Source organism: Rhinoderma darwinii, chromosome 12, assembly GCF_050947455.1.
Source record: "Rhinoderma darwinii isolate aRhiDar2 chromosome 12, aRhiDar2.hap1, whole genome shotgun sequence".
In the NCBI taxonomy this organism is placed as follows: Eukaryota; Metazoa; Chordata; class Amphibia; order Anura; family Rhinodermatidae; genus Rhinoderma; species Rhinoderma darwinii.
The window spans coordinates 719,850-743,633 of NC_134698.1; the positions used below are offsets into that span (position 1 = coordinate 719,850).

A 23,784-nucleotide genomic window follows, 5' to 3' on the forward strand; every position below is an offset into this window, starting at 1 on the left:
CACATCCAGAGGCTGTGGGGTTTCTTACAAGTGGGAGCGCTGATCTACTGCACCGAGCTCTGCAGCTGTGCGGTCGTCGTCTGGCCATGACCGGCCTCTGGATATAAGGTTCCTATTCATTTACATTAAGCAGAGTTTATTAGAGAGTAGGACGGTTGGGTGGTTGAGCTGTGTGTGGAGTAGTAGCCGCGCTGGTCGAGCTGCGTGTGGAGTAACGGTTGAGCTGCGTGTGGAGTAACGGCCGCGCCGGTTGGGCTGCGTGTGGAGTAACGGCCGCGCCGGTTGAGCTGCGTGTGGAGTAACGGCCGCGCCGGTTGAGCTGCGTGTGGAGTAACGGCCGCGCCGGTTGAGCTGCGTGTGGAGAAACTGCCGTGCCGGTTGAGCTGCGTGTGGAGTAACGGCCGTGCCGGTTGAGATGCGTGTGGAGTAACGGCCGCGCCGGTTGAGCTGAGTGTGGAGAAACTGCCGCGCCGGTTGAGCTGCGTGTGGAGTAACGGCCGTGCCGGTTGAGCTGTGTGTGGAGTAACGGCCGCGCCGGTTGAGCTGCGTGTGGAGAAACTGCCGCGCCGGTTGAGCTGCGTGTGGAGTAACGGCCGTGCCGGTTGAGCTGCGTGTGGAGTAACGGCCGCGCCGGTTGAGCTGCGTGTGGAGAAACTGCCGCGCCGGTTGAGCTGCGTGTGGAGTAACGGCCGTGCCGGTTGAGATGCGTGTGGAGTAACGGCCGTGCCGGTTGAGATGCGTGTGGAGTAACGGCCGCGCCGGTTGAGCTGCGTGTGGAGAAACTGCCGCGCCGGTTGAGCTGCGTGTGGAGTAACGGCCGTGCCGGTTGAGATGCGTGTGGAGTAACGGCCGCGCCGGTTGGGCTGCGTGTGGAGTAACGGCTGCGCCGGTTGGGCTGTGTGTGGAGTAACAGCTGCGCTGGGCTATAAATAGCGGCGGTATTAATAGGCGGCCGGTGCTTAGTATTCCGCAGGGCTCCGCTGCTGCCTCCTCAGGGCCCCCTATTCATGTCCAGTCTGCAGGGCCATGTCTCCTAAGTCTGTCGTACGCCGCTTATGAGATCGTTGCCAGGATTTGCGCCACTTTATGCGCCAGTTCCCGGCTTTCTACAGGACACGTCTGGCGTTTTCCCGTCTCATCGGAGGCCACGCCCACTTTCCAAACTCCTACGAAAAGTCGCAGATTTTGCTTAAAAAATATCGCACATCTACAACTATTTACACATAACCCGCAAGATACGGAACAGGGCGGCAACTATCACTCCCTTACCCCAGGAGCTCACAATCTAGTCTCCCTATCTCACACGTTACCAGTTGATGTATCAGTAATCACGGGTACGACACACACCTACAGCGCCCCCGCGCGTCCTGCTCCCTGTACTGCAGCAGCTGTTCACCTGTCGCTGTAACTGCCGGCAGGCGCAGGGTAAATCAACCTGTCAATCACCGCGCTTCGCACACTTTCCTCCTGTCACGTTGCTAGGGGCGGGGTAGAGCAGCCTCTTGGTTACCGCCGGCGGCCCGTATGGCTCAGAGGATTGGTCGGGCGGGGTCACGTGCTCTATGTCTCTGGCTGCTTCACAAGTTTCAGGAAAGTGACCCGAGGGCGGAGGCGGCTAGAGAGGAGAGAGCAGCCGGGTGAGGAGCACGGCCACAGAGGAGAGAGCTGCCGGGAGAGCAGGTGAGGAGCGCGGCCACAGTCCCAGCATGCTTTACTAGTATTATGTCTCAGCAGTGAGTATTGTAGAGCTCCCAGCAGCACAGAGTGTGTCAGGAGGGAGCAATGTATGAGTATTGTAGAGCTCCCAGCAGTACAGAGTGTGTCAGGAGGGAGCAATGTATGAGTATTGTAGAGCACCCAGCAGTACAGAGTATTTCGGAAGATACCAGTGTATGAGTACTGTAGGGTTCCCAGCAGCACAGAGTCTTTCAGGAGGGAGCAGTGTATGTGTTCTCGGGCTCCCAGCAGCACAGAGGTTGTCAGGAGCGGTCTGTGGGATGGGATGCAGTCGGTGCTCAGTGGCGCTTCCTCCCTGGTTTCCGTTCTTGCTGTTGCGGTCGCAGAGACGTTGCAGTAATACGCCGGACGTTATAAATCGTCTTCCTCCATTCTGTCCGCACCCCCTAAATGTCAGAGGTCTGTGCAGAAACCTCCAGCCCCCGGCGCTGTGTGAGGTCGGGGGTGTCAGTCTTCACTGGGGCTCTAGCATTGTATTCATGAAGCAGGAGGCTCTGTGTATGTGAGTGATAGAACAGTGGAGATGATGTAGTGTGAGGGTTCAGCACCTTTTACGGTGTTTTTATGACAAGATGTCGAGGCCTGGGGGGCAGACGGGGGAGGGGAGATTGTGTGTATATAGTGTACAGTGTGTGTATATAGTGGTGTGTGTGTGTGTGTATAGTGTACAGTGTGTGTATATAATGGTGTGTGTGTGTGTATAGTGGTGTGTGTGTGTGTGTATATAGTGTACAGTGTGTGTATATAGTGGTGTGTGTGTGTATATAGTGGTGTGTGTGTGTATATAGTGGTGTGTGTGTGTGTGTATATAGTGGTGTGTGTGTGTGTATATAGTGTACAGTGTGTGTATATAATGGTGTGTGTATATAGTGTACAGTGTGTGTATATAGTGGTGTGTGTATATAGTGTACAGTGTGTGTATATTGTGGTGTGTGTATGTGTATATAGTGTACTGTGTGTATATAGTGTACAGTGTGTGTATATAGTGCTGTGTGGGTGTGTGTTTATGTAGTTGTGTGTGTATAGTATATGGGTGTGTGTGTGTGGGTGTGGGTGTATGGTGTGTATATAGTGGTGTGTGTAGTATACAATGTGTATAGTATATAGGTGTGTGTATAGTATATTGTGTGTGTAGTTTATACTGTGTGTGTGTGTGTGTGTGTATAGTTTATAGTGTGTGTTTAGTTTATACTGTGTGTGTGTGTGTGTGTGTATATATATATATATGTGTGTGTGTGTATAGTTTATAGTGTGTGTATAGCATATACTCTGTATTATATAGGGGTGTGTGTGTGTGTGTGTATATAGTATATACTGTGTGTGTGTATAGTTTATAGTGTGTGTGTATAGTATATTGGTCTATAGTATATAGGTTGGTGTGTATATATAGTTGTGTGTGATTGTATAGTATATTTGTGTGTGTGTGTGTATATATAGTATATAGGTGTGTACAGTGTGTGTATGTATATAGTATATAAGGGTGTGTGTGTATAGTATACAGGTGTGTAGTGTGTATATATAGTTGTGTGTGTGTGTGTATGGTATATCGTTGTGTACATACACACACACACACACACACTAACCCCCCCCCACCTAATAACTGGCCGTGCCCCCCATGTGAGGAAGTAATTACCCCCCCACCTAATAACTGGCCGTGCCCCCATGTGAGGAAGTAATTACCCCCCCACCTAATAACTGGCCGTGCCCCCCATGTGAGGAAGTAATTACCCCCCACCTAATAACTGGCCGTGCCCCATGTGAGGAAGTAATTACCCCCCCACCTAATAACTGGCCGTGCCCCCCATGTGAGGAAGTAATTACCCCCCACCTAATAACTGGCCGTGCCCCATGTGAGGAAGTAATTACCCCCCCACCTAATAACTGGCCGTGCCCCCCATGTGAGAAAGTAATTACCCCCCCCACCTAATAACTGGCCGTGCCCCCATGTGAGGAAGTAATTACCCCCCACCTAATAACTGGCCGTGCCCCCCATGTGAGGAAGTAATTACCCCCCACCTAATAACTGGCCGTGCCCCCCATGTGAGGAAGGTAATTACCCCCCCCCCACCTAATAACTGGCCGTGCCCCCATGTGAGGAAGTAATTACCCCCCCACCTAATAACTGGCCGTGCCCCCCATGTGAGGAAGTAATTACCCCCCCACCTAATAACTGGCCGTGCCCCCATGTGAGGAAGTAATTACCCCTCCCACCTAATAACTGGCCGTGCCCCCATGTGAGGAAGTAATTACCCCCCCCACCTAATAACTGGCCGTGCTCCCATGTGAGGAAGTAATTACCCCCCCACCTAATAACTGGCCGTGCCCCCCATGTGAGGAAGTAATTACCCCTCCCACCTAATAACTGGCCGTGCCCCCATGTGAGGAAGTAATTACCCCCCCACCTAATAACTGGCCGTGCCCCCATGTGAGGAAGTAATTACCCCTCCACCTAATAACTGGCCGTGCCCCCATGTGAGGAAGTAATTACCCCCCCACCTAATAACTGGCCGTGCCCCCCATGTGAGGAAGTAATTACCCCCCACCTAATAACTCGCCGTGCCCCCCATGTGAGGAAGTAATTACCCCCCCACCTAATAACTGGCCGTGCCCCCCATGTGAGGAAGTAATTACCCCTCCACCTAATAACTGGCCGTGCCCCCCATGTGAGGAAGTAATTACCCCTCCACCTAATAACTGGCCGTGCCCCCCATGTGAGGAAGTAATTACCCTCCACCTAATAACTGGCCGTGCCCCCCATGTGAGGAAGTAATTACCCTCCACCTAATAACTGGCAGTGCCCCCCATGTGAGGAAGTAATTACCCCTCCCACCTAATAACTGGCCGTGCCCCCCATGTGAGGAAGTAATTACCCCTCCACCTAATAACTGGCCGTGCCCCCCATGTGAGGAAGTAATTACCCCTCCACCTAATAACTGGCCGTGCCCCCCATGTGAGGAAGTAATTACCCCCCCCCACCTAATAACTGGCCCTACCCCCCATGTGAGGAAGTAATTACCCCCCACCTAATAACTGGCCGTGCCCCCCATGTGAGGAAGTAATTACCCCTCCCACCTAATAACTGGCCGTGCCCCCCATGCGAGGAAGTAATTACCCCCCACCTAATAACTGGCCGTGCCCCCATGTGAGGAAGTAATTACCCCCCCACCTAATAACTGGCCGTGCCCCCCATGTGAGGAAGTAATTACCCCCCCCCACCTAATAACTGGCCGTGCCCCCCATGTGAGGAAGTAATTACCCCCCCCCACCTAATAACTGGCCGTGCCCCCCATGTGAGGAAGTAATTATCCCCCCACCTAATAACTGGCCGTGCCCCCCATGTGAGGAAGTAATTACCCCTCCCACCTAATAACTGGCCGTGCCCCCATGTGAGGAAGTAATTACCCCTCCCACCTAATAACTGGCCGTGCCCCCATGTGAGGAAGTAATTACCCCCCCACCTAATAACTGGCCGTGCCCCCATGTGAGGAAGTAATTACCCCTCCCACCTAATAACTGGCCGTGCCCCCATGTGAGGAAGTAATTACCCCCCCCACCTAATAACTGGCCGTGCCCCCATGTGAGGAAGTAATTACCCCCCCACCTAATAACTGGCCGTGCCCCCCATGTGAGGAAGTAATTACACCTCCCACCTAATAACTGGCCGTGCCCCCATGTGAGGAAGTAATTACCCCCCCACCTAATAACTGGCCGTGCCCCCATGTGAGGAAGTAATTACCTCCCACCTAATAACTGGCCGTGCCCCCATGTGAGGAAGTAATTACCCCCCCACCTAATAACTGGCCGTGCCCCCCATGTGAGGAAGTAATTACCCTCCACCTAATAACTGGCCGTGCCCCCCATGTGAGGAAGTAATTACCCCCCACCTAATAACTGGCCGTGCCCCCATGTGAGGAAGTAATTACCCCTCCACCTAATAACTGGCCGTGCCCCCATGTGAGGAAGTAATTACCCCCCACCTAATAACTGGCCGTGCCCCCCATGTGAGGAAGTAATTACCCCCCACCTAATAACTGGCCGTGCCCCCCATGTGAGGAAGTAATTACCCCCCACCTAATAACTGGCCGTGCCCCCCATGTGAGGAAGTAATTACCCCCCACCTAATAACTGGCCGTGCCCCCCATGTGAGGAAGTAATTACCCCCCACCTAATAACTGGCCGTGCCCCCCATGTGAGGAAGTAATTACCCCCCCACCTAATAACTGGCCGTGCCCCCCATGTGAGGAAGTAATTACCCCCCCACCTAATAACTGGCCGTGCCCCCCATGTGAGGAAGTAATTACCCCCCCACCTAATAACTGGCCGTGCCCCCCATGTGAGGAAGTAATTACCCCCCCCCCACCTAATAACTGGCCGTGCCCCCATGTGAGGAAGTAATTACCCCCCCCACCTAATAACTGGCCGTGCCCCCATGTGAGGAAGTAATTACCCCCCCCACCTAATAACTGGCCGTACCCCCATGTGAGGAAGTAATTACCCCCCCCCCACCTAATAACTGTCCGTGCCCCCATGTGAGGAAGTAATTACCCCCCCCACCTAATAACTGGCCGTGCCCCCATGTGAGGAAGTAATTACCCCCCCCACCTAATAACTGGCCGTACCCCCATGTGAGGAAGTAATTACCCCCCACACCTAATAACTGGCCACCACCATGTATAACCATCACACTACTACCACCACCACCATGTATAACCATCACACTACTACCACCACCATGTATAACCATCACACTACTACCACCACCATGTATAACCATCACACTACTACTACCACCATGTATAACCATCACACTACTACTACCACCATGTATAACCATCACACTACTACCACCACCACCATGTATAACCATCACACTACTACCACCACCACCATGTATAACCATCACACTACTACCACCACCACCATGTCAGACCGTCACACTACTACCACCACCATGTATAACCATCACACTACTACCACCACCACCATGTATAACCATCACACTACTACCACCACCACCATGTCAGACCGTCACACTACTACCACCACCATGTATAACCATCACACTACCACCACCACCATGTATAACCGTCACATTACTACCACCACCATGTATAACCATCACACTACTACTACCACCATGTATAACCATCACACTACTACCACCACCACCACCATGTATAACCATCACACTACTACTACCACCATGTATAACCATCACACTACTACCACCACCACCATGTATAACCATCACACTACTACTACCACCATGTATAACCATCACACTACTACCACCACCACCACCATGTATAACCATCACACTACTACCACCACCATGGGGGATCACTTCTCATTACCAGGCCCTTTACTCAGATGCTACACTGTACGGAGACGGGTTAATCGGATCGTCCGTCTCCATCACTTTGCATGTTGCCTGCAGTACGTCGCTGTTTACACAGGGAGACGTGCTGCTGACCGTTTCTGCAGCTGACCAAGCGTTTGTCGACTGATCGTTGCCGCGTTTATTATCAAATGAAGGCGCGTACTTTGGAGCGCTCGTTCTTGATTACTGGCCCCTGGACATGGACCTTAATATTAATATTTAATGATCTGAATTATTCAAGTGTGATAAATGTGTAAAAACAGAAGAAATCGGGTAAATGCTCCTCGTAATGGCGCGCGCTGTGTTCGCTAGACCTGTCGGACACTTGTTTGGCTGCCGTATTTTACGCCAATATTGGAGCACACCATTAATAAAATCTTTCACATTTTAATTAGTATGAGAGACAACACATCAGGTCAGCGGGACGTTCCTGCCGCCACACCAGGGTGAGTCTGAGGAAGGAGCCAGGGCCTGGTCACTTCTCTGCAGGTGGAGCAGACCCTCAGCGGGACGTTCCTGCCGCCACAGCACGGTGAGTCTGAGGAAGGAGCCAGGGCCTGGTCACTTCTCTGCAGGTGGAGCAGACCCTCAGATAGCACATGGTCCCTTCTGTGCCTCAGCTAGAGGTCCAAGAGAAGGGGACAACTGAAAGTGCTGCCCCCCCCCCAAAAAAAAAAAATCCTCAACTCCCTTCCAGGAGCCGAAACAATGGGGGAGGCTCCCTGGCCAAAATGACACTGGGCACAAAATGGTTAAGTCAACATGGCTCCAGTCCTGAAACAGGAGCGATGAAGAAGAGGACACGGACCGGAAGACGGCCTAAACTATAGTCCTACCCAGACAAGGTGTGATAGTCGGCGGGCTAGGAACCCTCCCTGTATAACTGTGTCCCATAGAGGGGAGATGGTCCCAATGATCGGGGGGACTAAGAAGCACGGAGAGGCTCTTATATAATGCTGCATACCTCTCTATGTATCATCTTGCCAGCAGAGGGAACATCACAGGAGCGGAAGTGGGGAACACCATTTTCCTAACTAATGGGAATCCGTACACTGCGGTAACGAATAAGGGGAGCTCTGTTCTGACTACTAGGGGGCCCTCAAGTTTCTACAGTCATTGCTGCCTCCTGGATATGCTGTCGGCTGGGGTGATGTCACTGCTCTTCCTTCTTGAGTCTGCAGTCCCCTGCTCCTGTGTGTAAATGGAGTATACAGATCCCCTCTCCCACCCAGTGTGCCGAGTGATCTGCTAGGTTACTGACCATCACCTGGTGGCGGGCTTGGTCTATGTGGCTTCTGTGGTCATCGGTGTAAGTACAATTTTCCCCCGCTTCACATTACATTGGCGCCGGTACACCAGTTCACACAATAACCATGTGTAGCTGGTACCTCAGAGTGCACCGGAAGGAGTGTCGTGGCATCATTCAACCACTGTTGGGGGGAGGGGTTGTCAGCTGCCAGGAACATTCTACACATGATGAGAAGCTGGCACCCGTTATAACACAGGACACGGGGTGTCAACAGTCCCACCATGGTCCTGTGTTCATTACGGTCATCGTTTTTAATGTGGTGGTTGGGTCCACGTGACGTCGTCGTGATTATGCGTTGGTCGTGTCCACATGATCTCATGATGTGTTGGTTGGGTCCACGTGACCTCGTTGTGGTGGTGGTCGGGTCCACGTGAGCTTAAAATGATGTGGTGGTCGGGCCCATGTGGCCTTGTTGTGATAGTTTGTTGGTCTGGGTCACGTGACCTCGTTATGATGATGTGGTGGTCGGGTCCATGTGATCTTGTGGTGATGCGTTGGTAGTGTCCACTTGACCTCATGATGTGTTAGTTGGGTCCACGTGACCTCGTGGTGATATTAGTTGGGTCCACGTGACCTTGTTGTGGTGGTGGGCTCCTTGTGGTCGGGTCCATGTCACCTCGTCGTTCAGACGTTCCTTTCTGTGTCACCTTCACATGTGTTGAGCAGTCTGGAATGGGCGCATTGATTTCCCGGTGATGAGTGAGAGTCTGGTACGGAGCAGCTGTTGTGTGTTTGACATTGGTAACTGCTCCATTTATTACGCCTGAGATAAAACAGAGCAAACACTGTGGGATAGGAATAGTATTGTGGCCGCTTATTCATCTTCAGCCTAGATTTTCTTGTACGGCCGTGTCCCTGACTCCTGGATCCTCCATGCTGTCATGCTGGACTCTGTGCCCGGCTTTATCCGTAGCTGTGCGTCGCTCTCGTAGCCTTTCCCTCCACGCTACCTACCCTGGCTTCTGATGGTCCATGGACTGCAGTAATTGGGGGGGGGGGCACCAGGTTCTGAGAGACCTCCTAGTCTCTAACAGCAGGTCAATGGCACTTGTTTTCTTCTATATATTTTGGACTCCGTCATGCGAGGCCCCAGCCTGATATTGTGGTGTGGCCCCCCTTCTCCTGTGCCGGCAGCTGCCGCATTGCTCCGTGTCGTGTAATGCCCGCACAGCTGTCTTCTTTACTCTCCACTCATTTGGATGAATTTGCAAGTGAAATAAATCTTAGACAAATTTAGCAGACGACTTCTCCAGGTTCATTGTATGGAGGAACAATGAGGCCACAGTAACGCGCTGACATCATGACACGGCTGTGCGCTCCGCCTCCGGTGAACCATCTTCAGTATTCCGTGAATATAAACATCATTACCTCCTCCACAGGGGATTTCTGTTACTCTGTGCAGAGTACAGGTAAATATGTTACTACCCAGAAACCATCAACAAGCAGGTTGGCCACAGCTGACGGATTGTGTTAGGGCTACTCCTATTCCATATTGTGCATTCACTCATGCGCAGGGGGTTAGTGGACTGTCGCTAAGTAATAAAATGTTAGGGTTCTGTTTTATTTCCTCACCAATTGCAAGATCTCTGCCTGCAGTCAGTGAATAGGAAAATTCTTCATTAAATTCAGAGATTAAAAACCTGTCCTGACAAAATACTTCTCATAGCTGAGGGTTTGTTACTATTGTATGTGGTCTAGACATGCCGCTGGAAGCTAAACTGCCTGGGCTCCATATAGATACAATGTACCTGCACCGATACGTTGTAACAAAGGACAGGAGAGATGGCTGCTGCTGTACTTAGCCCAGAGGCTTATTTTACATTTGGTGTCGCTTAATGGATTTATGACGTTCGTGTCCAGTGTCAGTCCGCAGTGGGTGGGGTTACACAGCGTCTTGGAACGGAAAAAAAAATCATAAAACGTTGTTTATTCTCAGCAGGACTGAAGCGTCCACATTTGGGTGAAGGATGTCGGAGGGTCCCGATGGCCGAGACTCCGAGAATAACTGGGTGATGCCCAGTGCAGAGGTAAGAGAGGTCCCGCGGCAGGGACTGCACTGCTAAGACAGGCTCCTCCCACTGTGTGGCCTCCCAGCACGACTGGAGCATACAATCCATGACCCTACCCCCGGGAGCTCACAGTCTAGTGATATCATCAGTAACCCTGCCCCCGGGAGCTCACAATCTAGTGATATCATCAGTAACCCTGCCCCCGGGAGCTCACAGTCTAGTGATATCAGTAACCCTGCCCCCGGGAGCTCACAGTCTAGTGATATCCGTAGTGACCCTGCCCCCGGGAGCTCACAATCTAGTGATATCATCAGTGACCCTGCCCCCGGAAGCTCACAGTCTAGTGATATCCGTAGTGACCCTGCCCCGGGGAGCTCACAGTCTATTGATATCCGTAGTGACCCTGCCCCCGGGAGCTCACAGTCTAGTGATATCATCAGTGACCCTGCCCGTGAGTAATAAACATCAGTGACCCTGCCCGTGATAACATCAGATATCATCAGTGACCCTGCCCGTGAGTAATAATCATCAGTGACCCTGCCCCCGGGAGCTCACAGTCTAGTGATATCATCAGTGACCCTGCCCCCGGGAGCTCACAGTCTAGTGATATTGGCAGTAACCCTGCCCCCGGGAGCTCACAATCTAGTGATATCGGTAGTGACCCTGCCCCCGGGAGCTCACAATCTAGTGATATCGGTAGTGACCCTGCCCCCGGGAGCTCACAATCTAGTGATATCGGTAGTGACCCTGCCCCCGGGAGCTCACAATCTAGTGATATCGGTAGTGACCCTGCCCCCGGGAGCTCACAATCTAGTGATATCGGTAGTGACCCTGCCCCCGGGAGCTCACAATCTAGTGATATCGGTAGTGACCCTGCCCCCGGGAGCTCACAGTCTAGTGATATCAACAGTGACCCTGCCCCCGGGAGCTCACAGTCTAGTGATATCCGTAGTGACCCTGCCCCCGGGAGCTCACAATCTAGTGATATCAGTAGTGACCCTGCCCCCGGGAGCTCAGTCTAGTGATATCCGTAGTGACCCTGCCCCCGGGAGCTCACAATCTAGTGATATCGGTAGTAACCCTGCCCCCGGGAGCTCACCGTCTAGTGATATCAACAGTGACCCTGCCCCCGGGAGCTCACCGTCTAGTGATATCCGTAGTGACCCTGCCCCCGGGAGCTCACAGTCTAGTGATATCAGTAGTGACCCTGCCCCCGGGAGCTCACAGTCTAGTGATATCCATAGTGACCCTGCCCCCGGGAGCTCACAGTCTAGTGATATCAGTAGTGACCCTGCCCCCGGGAGCTCACAGTCTAGTGATATCCGTAGTGACCCTGCCCCCGGGAGCTCACAGTCTAGTGATATCCGTAGTGACCCTGCCCCCGGGAGCTCACAGTCTAGTGATATCCGTAGTGACCCTGCCCCCGGGAGCTCAGTCTAGTGATATCCGTAGTGACCCTGCCCCCGGGAGCTCACAGTCTAGTGATATCCGTAGTGACCCTGCCCCCGGGAGCTCACAGTCTAGTGATATCCGTAGTGACCCTGCCCCCGGGAGCTCAGTCTAGTGATATCCGTAGTGACCCTGCCCCCGGGAGCTCACAATCTAGTGATATCAACAGTGACCCTGCCCCCGGGAGCTCACAGTCTAGTGATATCCGTAGTGACCCTGCCCCCGGGAGCTCACAGTCTAGTGATATCCGTAGTGACCCTGCCCCCGGGAGCTCACAGTCTAGTGATATCCGTAGTGAGCCTGCCCCCGGGAGCTCACAGTCTAGTGATATCATCAGTGACCCTGCCCCCGGGAGCTCACAGTCTAGTGATATCCGTAGTGACCCTGCCCCCGGGAGCTCACAGTCTAGTGATATTGGTAGTGACGGAGCCCCCTTAGCTCCCTGGTACACAGTGATTGCGCTGCTATATATAGTCCTGAGTCAGATAAAACTGCTGAGTCCCGGCTGTGAACTCCAAGAATACTGCAGGAGTTATGTACCCGGCCGTGCCGCCATCCTCCCACACAAACCCTTCCCCCTCAACATTAGTAGAACATATGATGAAAATCTCTCTGGAGGATATAATAGTGCTGGAGTGATATAAGAGGAGCGGCTGATATCAGTCACATATGATGTAATGTCTCTGGAGGATATAATAGTACTGGAGTGATATAAGAGGAGCGGCTGATATCAGTCCACACATATGATGTAATGTCTCTGGAGGATATAATAGTACTGGAGTGATATAAGAGGAGCGGCTGATATCAGTCACACATATGATGTAATGTCTCTGGAGGATATAATAGTGCTGGAGTGATATAAGAGGAGCGGCTGATATCAGTCACACATATGATGTAATGTCTCTGGAGGATATAATAGTAATGGAGTGTTATAAGAGGAGCGGCTGATATCAGTCACATATATGATGTAATGTCTCTGGAGGATATAATAGTACTGGAGTGATATAAGATGAGCTGCTGATATCAGTCACATATGATGTAATGTCTCTGGAGGATATAATAGTACTGGAGTGATATAAGAGGAGCGGCTGATATCAGTCACATATGATGTAATGTCTCTGGAGGATATAATAGTACTGGAGTGATATAAGAGGAGCGGCTGATATCAGTCACACATATGATGTAATGTCTCTGGAGGATATAATAGTAATGGAGTGTTATAAGAGGAGCGGCTGATATCAGTCATATATGATGTAATGTCTGGAGGATATAATAGTACTGGAGTGATATAAGAGGAGCGGCTGATATCAGTTACACATATGATGTAATGTCTCTGGAGGATATAATAGTACTGGAGTGATATAAGAGGAGCGGCTGATATCAGTCACACATATGATGTAATGTCTGGTGGATATAATAGTACTGGAGTGATATAAGAGGAGCGGCTGATATCAGTCACACATATGATGTAATGTCTGGAGGATATAATAGTGCTGGAGTGATATAAGAGGAGCGGCTGATATCAGTCACACATATGATGTAATGTCTCTGGAGGATATAATAGTACTGGAGTGATATAAGAGGAGCTGCTGATATTTTCATCATATGTGTGGCTGATATCAGCCGCTCCTCTTATAAGGGTATGTTCACACGCAAACTCAAAAACGTCTGAAAATACGGCGCTGTTTTCAAGGGAAAACAGCTCGTGATTTTCAGAAGTTGTTTTTTAAGCCACTTGTGATTTTCGTGGTATTTTTTTGGCCATTTTTGGAGCGGTTTTCTATAGAGTCTATGAAAAAACATCCCTGGAAGTGACCTGCATTTCTTTTTCGAGGCCGGTTTTTTACGCGGCCGTTTTTCAAAACGGCCGTGTAAAAAATGGCCCGTCGGAACAGAACACCGTTTTTCCCATTGAAATCAATGGGCAGATGTTTGGAAGCGTTCTACTTCCGATTTTTCGGGTGTTTACGGCCCGAAAAACGGACGTAAATAGGCCGTGTGAACATACCCTCACACTCCAGCACTATTATATTATATATGACTGATATCAGCCGCTCCTCTTATAACACTCCAGCACTATTATATCCTCCAGAGACATTACATAATATATGTGTGACTGATATCAGCCGCTCCTCTTATATCACTCCAGTACTATTATATCCTCCAGAGACATTACATCATATGTGACTGATATCAGCCGCTCCTCTTATATCACTCCAGCACTATTATATCCTCCAGAGACATTACATCATATATGTGACTGATATCAGCCGCTCCTCTTATATCACTCCAGCACTATTATATCCTCCAGAGACATTACATCATATGTGACTGATATCAGCCGCTCCTCTTATATCACTCCAGCACTATTATATCCTCCAGAGACATTACATCATATGTGTGACTGATATCAGCCGCTCCTCTTATATCACTCCAGTACTATTATATCCTCCAGAGACATTACATCATATGTGACTGATATCAGCCGCTCCTCTTATATCACTCCAGTACTATTATATCCTCCAGAGACATTACATCATATGTGTGACTGATATCAGCCGCTCCTCTTATAACACTCCAGCACTATTATATCCTCCAGAGACATTACATCATATGTGACTGATATCAGCCGCTCCTCTTATATCACTCCAGCACTATTATATCCTCCAGAGACATTACATCATATGTGTGACTGATATCAGCCGCTCCTCTTATATCACTCCAGTACTATTATATACTCCAGAGACATTACATCATATGTGTGACTGATATCAGCCGCTCCTCTAATAACACTCCAGTACTATTATATCCTCCAGAGAAATTACATCATATATGTGACTGATATCAGCCGCTCCTCTTATATCACTCCAGTACTATTATATCCTCCAGAGACATTACATCATATATGTGACTGATATCAGCCGCTCCTCTTATATCACTCCAGTACTATTATATCCTCCAGAGACATTACATCATATGTGTGACTGATATCAGCCGCTCCTCTTATATCACTCCAGCACTATTATATCCTCCAGAGACATTACATCATATGTGTGACTGATATCAGCCGCTCCTCTTATATCACTCCAGCACTATTATATCCTCCAGACATTACATCATATGTGTGACTGATATCAGCCGCTCCTCTTATATCACTCCAGTACTATTATATCCTCCAGAGACATTACATCATATGTGTGACTGATATCAGCCGCTCCTCTTATATCACTCCAGCACTATTATATCCTCCAGAGACATTACATCATATGTGTGACTGATATCAGCCGCTCCTCTTATATCACTCCAGCACTATTATATCCTCCAGACATTACATCATATGTGTGACTGATATCAGCCGCTCCTCTTATATCACTCCAGTACTATTATATCCTCCAGAGACATTACATCATATGTGACTGATATCAGCAGCTCCTCTTATAACACTCCAGTACTATTATATCCTCCAGAGACATTACATCATATGTGTGACTGATATCAGCCGCTCCTCTTATAACACTCCAGTACTATTATATCCTCCAGAGACATAACATCATATATGTGACTGATATCAGCCGCTCCTCTTATAACACTCCAGTACTATTATATCCTCCAGAGACATTACATCATATGTGACTGATATCAGCCGCTCCTCTTATATCACTCCAGTACTATTATATCCTCCAGAGACATTACATCATATGTGACTGATATCAGCCGCTCCTCTTATAACACTCCAGCACTATTATATCCTCCAGAGACATTACATCATATATGTGACTGATATCAGCCGCTCCTCTTATATCACTCCAGCACTATTATATCCTCCAGCACTATTACATCATATATGACTGATATCAGCCGCTCCTCTTATATCACTCCAGTACTATTATATCCTCCAGAGACATTACATCATATGTGACTGATATCAGCCGCTCCTCTTATATCACTCCAGTACTATTATATCCTCCAGAGACATTACATCATATGTGTGACTGATATCAGCCGCTCCTCTTATAACACTCCAGTACTATTATATCCACCAGACATTACATCATATGTGACTGATATCAGCCGCTCCTCTTATATCACTCCAGTACTATTATATCCTCCAGAGACATTACATCATATGTGTGACTGATATCAGCCGCTCCTCTTATAACACTCCAGTACTATTATATCCACCAGACATTACATCATGTGTGACTGATATCAGCCACTCCTCTTATATCACTCCAGCACTATTATATCCTCCAGAGACATTACATCATATGTGACAGATATCAGCCGCTCCTCTTATAACACTCCAGTACTATTATATCCTACAGAGACATTACATCATATGTGACTGATATCAGCCGCTCCTCTTATATCACTCCAGTACTATTATATCCTCCAGACATTACATCATATGTGTGACTGATATCAGCCACTCTTCTTATATCACTCCAGCACTATTATATCCTCCAGAGACATTACATCATATATGTGACTGATATCAGCTGCTCCTCTTATATCACTCCAGTACTATTATATCCTCCAGAGACCTTACATCATATGTGTGACTGATATCAGCCGCTCCTCTTATATCACTCCAGCACTATTATATCCTCCAGAGACATTACATCATATGTGACTGATATCAGCCGCTCCTCTTATATCACTCCAGCACTATTATATCCTCCAGACATTACATCATATGTGTGACTGATATCAGCCGCTCCTCTTATATCACTCCAGTACTATTATATCCTCCAGAGACATTACATCATATGTGACTGATATCAGCCGCTCCTCTTATATCACTCCAGCACTATTATATCCTCCAGAGACATTACATCATATGTGTGACTGATATCAGCCGCTCCTCTTATAACACTCCAGCACTATTATATCCTCCAGAGACATTATATCATATGTGTGACTGATATCAGCCGCTCCTCTTATATCACTCCAGCACTATTATATCCTCCAGAGACATTACATCATATATGTGACTGATATCAGCCGCTCCTCTTATATCACTCCAGTACTATTATATCCTCCAGAGACATTACATCATATATGTGACTGATATCAGCCGCTCCTCTTATATCACTCCAGTACTATTATATCCTCCAGAGACATTACATCATATGTGTGACTGATATCAGCCGCTCCTCTTATATCACTCCAGCACTATTATATCCTCCAGAGACATTACATCATATGTGTGACTGATATCAGCCGCTCCTCTTATATCACTCCAGCACTATTATATCCTCCAGACATTACATCATATGTGTGACTGATATCAGCCGCTCCTCTAATAACACTCCAGTACTATTATATCCTCCAGAGAAATTACATCATATATGTGACTGATATCAGCCGCTCCTCTTATATCACTCCAGTACTATTATATCCTCCAGAGACATTACATCATATATGTGACTGATATCAGCCGCTCCTCTTATATCACTCCAGTACTATTATATCCTCCAGAGACATTACATCATATGTGTGACTGATATCAGCCGCTCCTCTTATATCACTCCAGCACTATTATATCCTCCAGAGACATTACATCATATGTGTGACTGATATCAGCCGCTCCTCTTATATCACTCCAGCACTATTATATCCTCCAGACATTACATCATATGTGTGACTGATATCAGCCGCTCCTCTTATATCACTCCAGTACTATTATATCCTCCAGAGACATTACATCATATGTGTGACTGATATCAGCCGCTCCTCTTATATCACTCCAGCACTATTATATCCTCCAGAGACATTACATCATATGTGTGACTGATATCAGCCGCTCCTCTTATATCACTCCAGCACTATTATATCCTCCAGACATTACATCATATGTGTGACTGATATCAGCCGCTCCTCTTATATCACTCCAGTACTATTATATCCTCCAGAGACATTACATCATATGTGACTGATATCAGCAGCTCCTCTTATAACACTCCAGTACTATTATATCCTCCAGAGACATTACATCATATGTGTGACTGATATCAGCCGCTCCTCTTATAACACTCCAGTACTATTATATCCTCCAGAGACATAACATCATATATGTGACTGATATCAGCCGCTCCTCTTATAACACTCCAGTACTATTATATCCTCCAGAGACATTACATCATATGTGACTGATATCAGCCGCTCCTCTTATATCACTCCAGTACTATTATATCCTCCAGAGACATTACATCATATGTGACTGATATCAGCCGCTCCTCTTATAACACTCCAGCACTATTATATCCTCCAGAGACATTACATCATATATGTGACTGATATCAGCCGCTCCTCTTATATCACTCCAGCACTATTATATCCTCCAGCACTATTACATCATATATGACTGATATCAGCCGCTCCTCTTATATCACTCCAGTACTATTATATCCTCCAGAGACATTACATCATATGTGACTGATATCAGCCGCTCCTCTTATATCACTCCAGTACTATTATATCCTCCAGAGACATTACATCATATGTGTGACTGATATCAGCCGCTCCTCTTATAACACTCCAGTACTATTATATCCACCAGACATTACATCATATGTGACTGATATCAGCCGCTCCTCTTATATCACTCCAGTACTATTATATCCTCCAGAGACATTACATCATATGTGTGACTGATATCAGCCGCTCCTCTTATAACACTCCAGTACTATTATATCCACCAGACATTACATCATGTGTGACTGATATCAGCCACTCCTCTTATATCACTCCAGCACTATTATATCCTCCAGAGACATTACATCATATGTGACAGATATCAGCCGCTCCTCTTATAACACTCCAGTACTATTATATCCTACAGAGACATTACATCATATGTGACTGATATCAGCCGCTCCTCTTATATCACTCCAGTACTATTATATCCTCCAGACATTACATCATATGTGTGACTGATATCAGCCACTCTTCTTATATCACTCCAGCACTATTATATCCTCCAGAGACATTACATCATATATGTGACTGATATCAGCTGCTCCTCTTATATCACTCCAGTACTATTATATCCTCCAGAGACCTTACATCATATGTGTGACTGATATCAGCCGCTCCTCTTATATCACTCCAGCACTATTATATCCTCCAGAGACATTACATCATATGTGACTGATATCAGCCGCTCCTCTTATATCACTCCAGCACTATTATATCCTCCAGACATTACATCATATGTGTGACTGATATCAGCCGCTCCTCTTATATCACTCCAGTACTATTATATCCTCCAGAGACATTACATCATATGTGACTGATATCAGCCGCTCCTCTTATATCACTCCAGCACTATTATATCCTCCAGAGACATTACATCATATGTGTGACTGATAATGCTCCCACTCTGGACTGTGGGGTTACTCTCCCCTTGAGGTCTTGACAGGCCTCTCCCTTTTAGATCATTACTGGAGGGTGGTCCTGCTTCCCCATTAGGAGACAGGTTATCCTGTGCGGGCGGCAGTGCAGCGGGATACAGTGGTCGCTATGCTCGGGCCCTCGGGAGACGTCCTGCATTCAACCCTCCCCCTTCCTGATGGGCGCTCACATTGTGGCTGATTGTGATCTGTTTCTGCACAGAGTTTCCCGGTGGAGACGGTGGGAGCGGCGCAGGATAAAGCAGAAGAGGCCGGAGTAACAGGTGAGGAGTCCTGGAGGGGGACAAGTCTGTTCTGTTGCTGTGCAGGAGTCTCATCCGAACCCGTATGTCTGTGATTACAGGGTCAGAACCTGTGACTCCCCCTGACTGTGAGGAGACCGTCCAGCCGCCAGATGTAAAGCATGACACGGTAAGACTTTCTAATCAGACTCCAGCGGGACAGACCCCGCAACAGCTGGCTGACCTTTGGAAGCTGTGATGGCGGCCATGTGGTTTGTGGTTCTGGAGGTTAATGTAAGGCGATTCTGTGTCCCAGGAATTCAGTGAGGGCCCTACACATGAGGAGCAGCTGAACACTGAGGAGCCTGGGAGGCCGGGTGAAGAACAGGGGCCAGTTCCTGGTACGGAGAGCTCGACAGGTCCCAGCAGAGTGGGTGAGTAGTGTAGGGCGCTGAGCACGGCCCTCTGATCAGTGCATGGACCGGCACGCTCTTTATTATAATATCTCGGCCTGTAACCTCGCCCCCTCTATCTTCTTCTTCTTGTCTTGAAGAGAGTTATTTTCAGAAACTAGCACAGCTCCTCCCTGAGCCCTTGTCACTGGGTGGCCTGAGGACCTGGGGCCTGCGCTCGGCTAATGGAACAGGTGCTGTGTGGTGTCCGCTTGCTGCATGTCTAGTGGACTGCTCATCGGCTCCTCACTCATGGATGGCGGTCATTGATAGAATAAGCTTGTGCAGCCTCCTACTGACACAAGGCTTACTGCTGCATGGTCTGTGTGGCCCCCGGGCTTCTGCTGAGAGACTTCCCCCACTTATTTATCATCCCGTGTGACTCTGGCTAGTGACGTCTATGTGCTATGCCTCCATGTCACACATACCCTCCATAATTTTGCCTCCACAGGGGGGGACCTGGAGGAAGTAAGCTGCTCCAGTAGTGAGGATGATGTGGAGGGTCTCAGGAAGCGCGTGGGCCGAGGGGCTCCTCCTGTCAGTATTGGTCCCAGCATCGGAGGGGGCGTACAGCAGGACACAGACGCTGGATCCTCTCTGAACCTCAACACATTGGTCATCGCAGCCGTCGGCCTCATCTGCGTCGGCCTTCTGGTCTTCTCAGGTGAGTTGTGATGGGAGCGCCCGCTGCTGGCTGCCTCACAACTATGGATGTTATGCATTTATAGCCCCTATCCCTCATAGAGCTATCCTAGCCCAGACCCAGGACATATAATAGAGGTCAGGGGGCTGATTGGTCAGTGTAGACATCTGGAGCTAATGGTCTCCACTCTCTCCACAGGCAGCAGCTTCAACAATGATGACGGTGAGTTCAGTTTTCTCTCCATATAGTGGGTGTAGGGGAGTATATGGAACGTGCACATCCCTGAACGGAGTCTTTCTCCAACCCAGATCGTCCTCAGACTGTAGTGTCACGCAGCGTGAATGGAGGAGACAAGCAGCCGCCACAAGTCATCTCCGACATTCAGGTGAGCACTCTCCATACATTGCAGCGAATGTTGTGTGTCTGTGTGTAGGTGCCAGCCTGTCTGTGGGACCCCTATATTCATGTTTGGCGTGGGGGGGGGGGGGGTACATATTTTTAGTACGTCTCACTAGCAGCTTCTGTCTAACTGGTTTTCATCCCTTGTTTCCGGCCAGGAGTGGATTGAGCAGCACGCGGACCAGTTCACGGGGGATCCGAGCAGCTTGCAGGTCATGAGCGGCCTCCTAGACAAAGTTGCCAAGGAAAACCAGGAGATTCGGCACATGCAGGCCAAGCTTCAGGTCACCAAATTCCCTTACTGCACGGTTCCTTATGTAGAGCAAATATGAGACCTCGCACTATAGACATACTGATGGACCCAGGCCGGGGCGGCGATATCTCCCTCCGAATCACTTGCTTTACACCCTGTAACACATTGCACTGAGCTGTATAACATTATAGGAGATCTAGTTTTCCATTGGAAAGGTCCACTCATCAGCAGGCGCCCTCCGTGATTACAGTGCTCGTGAATAGTGTTACGTTCTCACGGTACCACAGCTATTGGGGAGTTGTGCATATGATTAATAGGGGACCCATGGTATCGGTGAGGGGGAGACCACGGGGGAGGCTAGTAATTGTGTGGACTGGTGTACCCTGGGTAGAGTGTGCGTGACATAATGTTCAGTCTTCCATTCTCCGGTCATTCTAGGCGCAGAAAGAAGAGTTAGGAGCTCTGCTGTCTGTCAGTGATGGGGAGAAGGGCACTCCAGGACTGGCAGAAGAGAACGTCCGACTGAAGGATGCCCTCCTGAAAGAAGAGACTGCACACTTGTCTGCTAAGGAGGAACTGCAGAATGTACAGGAGAAGCTGGAAGTTTTTGAGACCAGCAGTGGGGAGAAGGAGGCTTTGGTGTTGGAGAACTCCCAGCTGAAAGTGGACCTGGATGCCTTAAGGAAACAGATTGAAAGCTTCTTGGCTCAGAAGGAGACCCTAGTGGCGGAGTCCCAAATGCTCCGACAGGAACTGGATAAGCAGCGGTTGTTGGTGGCCTCCATCAGACAAGATCTAGAAAATCTAGTGCCAAAAAGCACTGGAGAGGAGGACGAGAAATTACTCCAAGGAAATCTCTCAGAAGTGAGCAGCAGGCTGGCCATGGAGGCTCAAAGGTCTGAAACGTGGGAGAAGAAGTATGTGGAACACGCGCAGAGAAGGAAAGAGCAGGTGGGAGAAGAAAGAAGGGAGCATGGTCATAAGGAGTGGAAGAGGGCAGACAAGCCCAGCAAGGACTCAAACATCTCCACTCAAGGAGGAGACTTCAAAAAAGTGCATTACAAGCATGGCAAGGAGCACGGCAAGCGATGGATGGAGGCACAGCACGAAGAGTGGAGGAGCAAAAAGCAAGAGGAAAAGCACTGGCGTGACAAGAAGCATAGTCACTGGGAGGGAGAGAAAGCTGGGGCAGCGACCCCAGAGGAGACAGAGACCTGGAAGAGCAAGGGCAGAGACTCCGCACACCACCATCATGAAAACTCTGAGCGAAGCTGGAAAGAGAAGACGCATCATCATAAGGTTGAAGCGGGGGAGGTATTCCATCCTCGGAAGGGGCAGAAGGACTTTACTGATAGTCACAAGAAAAGGGAGGAAAACGAGAAAAGTAAAGCTCATCGGCACCATGACCACAACAAGTTCTGGAAGAAGCTCTCAGACCATCAGTATCGGGTTCCTGAAGGATGCTCTGGCCTGGAAGACTGCGCTCGGAAGGATGGCGTAGACCTGTTTAATGTGGAGCTGAAGCCTGTGCAGAGGAAGCAATTTGAGGAGTTCCTGCTGAGTTACCTGGCCAAGTCACAGCTGTCAGAGCACCTCCCTGAGCTTACGCCTCTTCTTGATGGCTTCTTTGAGGGGCCGTTCTTTTCCCACCATAAGATCCGCTTTAAAGACTTTGTGGATGATGTGGAGGATTTTCTGGAAGATCTAGCCAGAAAAGAGACTGGAAATGATGACCTGGTGGATGACTTTGAGAGAGATGTCTACATCAGCATCTTTGGAGAAGCTGCCACAAAGAAAAGGTGAGTCTGTTCTCCTCACACCCCAACATTGTGTTCTTCTTTGCCAACGGTCAAATCATGCTCAGCTGTTCATAGTCCGGTCATTTTAGGTCCACAATTCTGTACTGAATACTTTCTTAATAGCGGTCAGAGCCCAGTTTTTCTGATACAGAGATTCAAATCCATTGCATAGCTATAGATTTGCATTTTAATATCCTAGCTACCTGCAGCCACCACTAGGGGCGATAATTGCATTATTCCCTAGCCCCTAGTCTCCACTAAGCTCCCTTTAGTGGTTGCTGCAGGTAGACAGAACCTTATTTAACTATGCAGGAGATTTGGAGCACTGTATTTGAAAAAAAAAACAACTCTTGACTGCTATATAGTTGGATTTTGAATAACTAATCAGCAGATTTTTGGAACCATTTAGATGCAAGAAAAAGTTGTTGAAGGGCAATTTCCAATAAGTTCCGGCTAGAATGATTCTACATCGACCACTCTGGGTCCAGCCTTTAGCGTCCTGTGTATCCGTCATCTGGATGTACACCGCTCATTCATGTTGTGTAATTAACCCCTTTATAGTCACCTTGATCTAAAGTCTAGATCTCCGTAGCATTGTCCTCCCAGAGACTGTCTGATTTCCCGTCCACATTAGTTCTTCAGCCGTCCGTGGCATTCCCTTTATTATATCTGCTCATGTTTCTTTAGTCCATTCTTGTGAGGTAACATTAGATGAAGG

General features: G+C 48.7%; 1 protein-coding gene across 5 annotated transcripts; it reads left to right on the plus strand.

Annotated features, from left to right (window-relative positions):
• Window positions 1-1,535: 1,535 nt before the first annotated feature.
• On the plus strand, window positions 1,536-23,085 carry LOC142665236 (pre-B-cell leukemia transcription factor-interacting protein 1-like). Of its 5 annotated transcripts, none has more exons than XM_075844862.1 (11): window positions 1,536-1,680; window positions 7,513-7,649; window positions 10,363-10,453; window positions 19,502-19,562; window positions 19,643-19,710; window positions 19,837-19,954; window positions 20,424-20,636; window positions 20,814-20,837; window positions 20,924-21,000; window positions 21,173-21,298; window positions 21,706-23,085. In XM_075844862.1, exons 3-11 carry the CDS (start codon window positions 10,394-10,396, stop codon window positions 23,068-23,070), a joined length of 2,112 nt encoding a protein of 703 aa, XP_075700977.1. In that variant the 5' UTR covers window positions 1,536-1,680; window positions 7,513-7,649; window positions 10,363-10,393; the 3' UTR covers window positions 23,071-23,085. The 5 variants fall into 5 exon arrangements, with proteins under 5 accessions (XP_075700977.1, XP_075700976.1, XP_075700974.1 ...); XM_075844861.1 differs by having other exon boundaries at window positions 10,366-10,453; XM_075844859.1 differs by lacking the exon at window positions 7,513-7,649.
• The last annotated feature ends 699 nt before the right edge of the window (window positions 23,086-23,784 follow it).

Excerpts from the sequence above, each read along its gene's own strand:
- LOC142665236 (XM_075844862.1), top strand. The coding sequence starts at position 10,394 with ATGTCGGAGGGTCCCGATGGCCGAGACTCCGAGAATAACTGGGTGATG. Across the intron at positions 20,637-20,813 it reads CGGCCTTCTGGTCTTCTCAG|GCAGCAGCTTCAACAATGAT; the intron begins GTGAGTTGTGAT and ends CTCTCTCCACAG. Across the intron at positions 21,001-21,172 it reads AAGTCATCTCCGACATTCAG|GAGTGGATTGAGCAGCACGC; the intron begins GTGAGCACTCTC and ends GTTTCCGGCCAG.